General features: G+C 38.7%; 1 protein-coding gene across 1 annotated transcript; it reads right to left on the reverse strand.

Moving 5' to 3' along the window:
• Positions 1 to 3,915: 3,915 nt before the first annotated feature.
• On the reverse strand, positions 3,916 to 6,332 carry LOC127878781 (uncharacterized). Its single transcript, XM_052425309.1, has 3 exons — positions 6,205 to 6,332; positions 5,884 to 6,013; positions 3,916 to 4,104 (listed from the first exon to the last, which is right to left on the reverse strand). The coding sequence occupies exons 1-3, from the start codon at positions 6,297 to 6,299 to the stop codon at positions 3,916 to 3,918; spliced, it is 414 nt and encodes a 137-aa protein (XP_052281269.1). The 5' UTR covers positions 6,300 to 6,332.
• Between the last annotated feature and the right edge of the window lie 364 nt (positions 6,333 to 6,696).

Here is a 6,696-nt window from a genome sequence, read left to right on the forward strand (position 1 = left end):
AAGGTCAAGGGATGATGCAATAGCTGTTCAACGGGATTGGGAAGAAAGTGTTCCTTGGCGAAAAGACAAAATGCCAATGTCAATTATGCTGTTCCAGACTCGTGCTCCACCGTATAACCATCACCCGGCAATTCACAACGTCTGTCCAGGTACAGAGACCCTCTCCATCCAGAGTGACCAAGAATTTTTGGAAGGTCGGCGAAGAAACGTACTACAGTATCCAAGCATCGTATCGTTTATGTGCGCATTGATGGCAGAGCTGGACACAACGTTTTTATCAAGAATTAGATATGATGGTGATGCCTTTTTACACGGTTTGAATGGGGTGCAAATGCCAATCCACATGCTCATAGGCTGTATTTTAGTCGTGAATTCAGTCAGCACATGGACAGCTTGAAACTTAATATACAAAACTGCCTTCAGAGTGCCAAAGATGAATGTTTAAATACTGGCCAGGATCTCGACAATCCTCTTGTTCAAGACACTATCCGTACTAGGGTACTCGACTGTTGGGATCATGCTAGGAAGGATTACATTGAATATATGCGACCATTCTACACCAACTGGAATGCAGGTTTACTAGCAGATGGTAAAAACAAGACATTTGATTTCATCTATGAAAGGACCTCCGCCATCTGCAGACTGAACATGGCAAGTGTGATAGACAATGCCCTCACAACCGGTGATTTTTCAACATTGGACACAATATATGTGACTGTTGTCAATGGAACATGTCGCCACTTAGGTCATACAGGAATAAACGATCAGCCTTCAAAAACAGATAAATGTGCAGTGGTTAAGAAAAAGCAATCAACATGCAAGGAAACAGGGAATAAACAGTCCACAGAGGTTATTACCTGTAAAAGGCGAAAACCGCAACCAATGAATAAGTACCCACCATTGAGCCTGACAAACACAATAAGAAAATTTTTCAACTTCAGTTTGAATGTAACGACAAATGGTTTAATGGTCATGATCCTTTTGAGATTCTGCATGTTCTTAGCAATGCTGATGACAAAGCTGTTGTGCCAGAGTTTCTCAGAAAACCTCCAGTAATAGAGGTTAGTTGTTGCCAAAATAAAGACAATGGGGTGCAGGACTTAAATCTTGAGTTCTTTTCAGATACTGGTGACTCTGCTACAGAGTATGTAACTAAATATGCCTTTAAAGATGCAATTCCCACTAAAACATCTAATGAAGTGCTCATAACTGCAATGGAGAAGTTGCAAGATGGTGAACCAATAAATCAAGGTGCTGTTCAAAAAATGTACAATAGCCATGCCATTGCTGGAACAACATCTATCTTTCAGGCAACTCACCTCAATCAAAATATCCCACATGTTCTTTCAAATGTTAACATCAAAAGTTGCAGTGTATCTGGTTTGTCTCTGCTGAGAACTGACTATGATAAAAAAGATGGCGAAGATTACATTCTCCCACCTCTCATTAAACAATTTGATGGGCGACATGGCACAACAGCTGTTTTCATCGAATGTGGCAAAGAGTCGCCAAAACTGAAGGCAGAGATACAATGCAACATGTGTCTACATCAGTTTTGTGACTTGTTTGATGTTAAAGAAATTAAACCCAATGATGGTGCAAGATTCTTACAATTTAAAAGAAGAAGTACTGCAAGAAATGGCAGATTGAATGCATTAAAGCTCATACCTTGCCATGGTATAAGAATGGCAAATCCCCGTGGAAAACAATATTGGCACTATTGTAGAACACTCTGCCTTTGGAAGATTCCTTGCCACAAAACTACTGACTTCTCACCAATTGCTGAAGATGCAGAATCTTTAAAGAAAGCTTGGATTGATCTATTCAATCAAACATTTCTTGATGGTAATGGACTTCCACCATGGGCATACAAATTTTGGAAACATCACCATCTTCCTCGAAACAACAACTCTGATTCAGATTCATCCTCAGACGAAGATGTCGAAGAAAACCAGCAAGCTTGTGCAGTAGATGCAACTGATGACACTAATCTTAGCAAAATTAAAAGCAGTAATTACGATTCCGCTTCAAAACCGATAGCACGCCCCGGAAATGAACAGTTTTATCAAAACCCCGTGATCGCTTGCGGTCTGCCCCGCAGCAGGGCATAGATTCCAAGCCATGTTCAGTGATTCTGACGTTTAGCCAATCCTGAAGGTGTTGATTTTATGAAGAGCTGGCTAGGAGAGAATGTTATACCTTCTATGGCTGAAATACATGCTCATATTTCAAATCTCACAAACACACAAGGAGTTTTGTCAAGTAATTCATTTGAAGCATCTTCATTAAATGATAAACAAAAGATGGCTCATGACATTGTTGTTGATTATGTTAAAATTAGATTAAATTGGGAAAAAATAAACAAGCACCTCCCCCAAACCCCTTGCGTCTCATTCTAATGGGCAATCCAGGTACTGGAAAAAGCTGGACACTAAAATGCATCATAAGCAGTGTAATAAGCCTCTTACAATCTAACCCTGATTCAGATGCACAGGTAAGCACTTGGACAGACAGAATCAAACTTGCAGCTCCCACAGGAGCTGCATCAAGTCAGATGTACTTCAAGTCAGAGACTTTGCATCGACTTTTTTGTATACCTGTCCATCTAAATGAAAAAAGATTTGCGTCTGGAAGAAACATCTGCCACATATTCCAGACTTATGCTCAATTTTGACCCCAAAAAATTCTTTCTCCTCATTGTTGATGAGTTTTCCATGCTGTCACGAGAGATGTTTGCCTTTGTAACTGAACGACTGATTCAGTGCAACATTGATCTCGACAATATTGGCATTGTTCTTATTGGGGACCCAGCACAGATTCTTCCGATTGCAGCTGAACCTCTCTGGAGCGCTCGTTCTTACACGCATGAAAACAAAAAAATGCAGTTCCCTTTCTATTAATGGTTTGATAAGGTTTAGACAGGTCTTCAAATTTCCACCGTTACAAACAATTCCAAACTATGACAAATGGCAATCGTTAACATCGCCTAAAGATCGTCTTTTATCAGAAGATATTACTGCTTGTCGGAAAGATCTGATGCTGGGCCAATTTGATGCTGTGTTTTTGACTGAAGTCAAAAGAACAGATGTTGATCCCATTAGTCAATGTTTCACTGGAAAAGTGCTTGTCAATATGAGGTATGGTAAAAAATGCAGGGAAAAAGAAATGCTTTTCCTTAGAAAAAAACTGTGCAACAGAACGTGATATGAAGATGGACGGGAAGTGGAACAGTGCACATATCATCCATGGGTATCATTTTCATTCAAAAAACCATGAAAATAGGTCAACTGTTGAGTCTGAAAACGCAAAAGCTCTTCTCAGACATCACAAAATAACAGGAAATCCGATAATGCGAATAGACTCAATACATCGTCCAGCAGCAAAAGAAAACAAGCTGAGAGCAATGTCTGCAAAAGAATTTGAAGGTGCCCCACCCAGCTGGCACGCATGCAGGGGAATGAGAGTCATGCTCTTACGTAACATTGCTCCAAGTATAGGTCTCTACAATGGATCATTACATACTTTGGTGGGACCAATATATAACAGGGACAGCATTGTTGCTTCTTTAACTAGTGCAGATTTGAAAACAGGAGAATTACAGGACTGCATTACTACAAAACCAATCGATACATGTGGAAAAGTACAGCAGATTCCCCAAAGAGTGTATTGCTTTCTGTTGATGATGTTCCTTATTGTAAGGATACTGTTGATGAGTTTCCTTCAGGCGTACACATGACCTGTAAGTTTCAGGGTCCTAGTAACCCACCAGAAATGCCTGATTTTATGGTAATACAAGCTTCCAATTACTCGGGCCCAAATATTTTAAGATTACCAGGATGCGAAAATTATGTCCCAATCCTCCTGTTGAAAGTTACAAACAAAAAGCTGGGAAGACAAAGTCAAACATACCCATGATTAGAATCGCCTTGCCACTCGAAGGAGGAGATGCAAGCAACAAGTTTTAAAGGACAAGGAGCTAATTTCCCATTGGCTGAAGTTGATCTGGATGGCTGGTTTCATGTGCCTGGCATATTCCTGGTTGCCATTTCTAGGGTTAGAAGTCCCGCCCATCTTCATATACGTACTTTTCCAAATTACATGGACCTTAAAGTACAAAGGCTTAAGGAAAATGTTCTTGATGCACAAGCATTTGAAGAAGCCCGTAAAAGTTAAGTCTGAACGCATGTACCGACATAAAAACTGTGGCGACCCATTTTGGACTACTCATTATAATGATTTGGCAGACAGTATTCATAGATAAGCTTTTGCAAAAAGGTTAAGTATCAAAAAGGACAAAGAGGAACTGATTCGCATCGTGCAACTTATGTTCATAGACACCGATACAAATGTTATTATGAGAGTGCTTGAAAAGTTGATCGAACCCAGGAATATCTGGTAGCTGAAGCAGCACCACACATAAGTCAAGAGGATTATGAAACCTTGACTAATTACCAAAAGAACAAATCTGTTAACCCAAAGGTTTTAAAAGACAATTTTGACGATAAGTTATCTCTAGGAGGCCCATCATGTGACATTAAGAAAAGGAAATTACCAACCCAAAACAACAATTGTCACCTCTTGATCCCATACCTAAATGAAAATTTGCTGTCCTAAAAACTCGACCTGATATTTCAGACAAACATTTAAAGGTTTGCAAAACAGTGGAAATAATGTGGTGCTTTTTGAATGCCCCAATTATAGCTCTTTGCCATACCAGAAGTTTTGATGCCTTCTTAAGGGAGTGTCAATACTTGCACCAGCAATGCTCTGGTTACCACCTTCAAAATGAGATTTGTCCTCTTTGTGCACTGAATGAGGTTGTAAATCGTGCTATCGGCAATCACAATTTACCCCTAAGGGATCTCCCTAAAATGCCAATATAAAAACTAACAGAGTCCCTGCTCCCTGGTTGGCGCCTAGAATAGAACACGATGCGGATGAGTTCCTTGTTAAACTTTTTTGACCGTCTTGATCAAACATACGATTGCCAACTTCACAAGGGAACTGTCACAACTACAAAAACATGTCAAGTGCAGTTCCTCAAAAATCAAAGAACAATTCCGATCCCAAAGAATCTTAATCAATCTTGTAGATATAGAAGAAGCACAAATACGTATACAAGAGGGCATTAACAAATGGCTAATGGAACAGAAATTGCTTAATTGTGAACATTGTGGTGAAAAGTTACATGAGGTCAAACGTGAATTGGTCAGACCGCCCAGTCTCCTGATAATAAATATTCATCGTAGTGCACAAAAGAGAATCTCTCTTGATAATAACATTTTTATTAACAACGAGACCTATGAGTTCAAAGCGTCTGTCAATCATCACCACCAACACTACACTACTGTTGGGTGTGTTGATAATAATCACTATATTTTTTACAGTGATGAGCGTGTTCAATTGTGCCACGGAAATTTAGAGGAAACAGAACAACAAAATTTTTCCATAAATACAGTGAGAACACCACTTGAAGAATGTGCCATTGTTTTAATCTATGAACGACAATTGCATTTATAACTTAAAATTACATCTGGGAAATAAATACCATGTCTCTAATGCAACAAATTATATTCAGAAAACATGAGTACATGCATGTATGTAGGCACCTAACATACAACTGCTAGGCACATATAATCAATTTTGTTTACATAAATCTGATATTACAGACAAAATCATGTTCACCATCATATCAGAGATTTACGTATTAAATGCAAAGAGAGCCTGCGACGCAATGGATGAATCATCTTCGTCAAATCTATTTAACATATAAACAAAAAACAAAATATCTACAAACATGTCAAACAAATATAATCCCAATAAAAAGGTTGTCGGAATAAACATAGAAAATTTGTATCAAAATATAAATAGACTACTTATAACCTGTATCTTGTCAGCCCACTCTGACCCATCAACAATAGCCACGAGAGGTGTCGCTGAGCAGGGCATAGATGACAGGTCCCTCGACGCAGCGTCATCGGCTTCTTGTCTATTCGCCCTGCTCTGGCTGCATCTGTTGAAAGGCACATAAAATCGACAATTTTTACATAAATCTGAAATTACCATCGTCAAATCTATTTAACAAATAAACAAAAAACAAAATATCTACAAACATGTCAAGCATAAAAAATATAATCCCAATAAAAAGGTTGTCGGAATAAACATAGGAAATTTGTATCAAAATATAAATAGACTACTTATAACCTGTATCTTGTCAGCCCACTCTGACCCGTCAACAATAGCCACGAGAGGTGTCGCCGAGCAGGGCATAGATGACAGGTCCCTCGACGCAGCGTCATCGGCTTCTTGTCTATTCGCCCTGCTCTGGCTGCATCTGTTGAAAGGCACATAAAATCGACAATTTTTACATAAATCTGAAATTACCATCGTCAAATCTATTTAACAAATAAACAAAAAACAAAATATCTACAAACATGTCAAGCATAAAAAATATAATCCCAATAAAAAGGTTGTCGGAATAAACATAGGAAATTTGTATCAAAACATAAATAGACTACTAATAACCTGTATCTTGTCGGCCCACTCCGACCCATGATTCAATCTTACTTTACTCTCAATATATGCTGGATACGGAAAAGCATCTTCATGGGATTGAAGGTGATGAGTTACATGAAAGTTTATGTTGTGTGTTTATGTAAATATATACATGTTTCATTGGGTTTTTGTGCATGTAAA

Source organism: Dreissena polymorpha, chromosome 4, assembly GCF_020536995.1.
Source record: "Dreissena polymorpha isolate Duluth1 chromosome 4, UMN_Dpol_1.0, whole genome shotgun sequence".
Lineage (NCBI taxonomy): Eukaryota > Metazoa > Mollusca > Bivalvia > Myida > Dreissenidae > Dreissena > Dreissena polymorpha.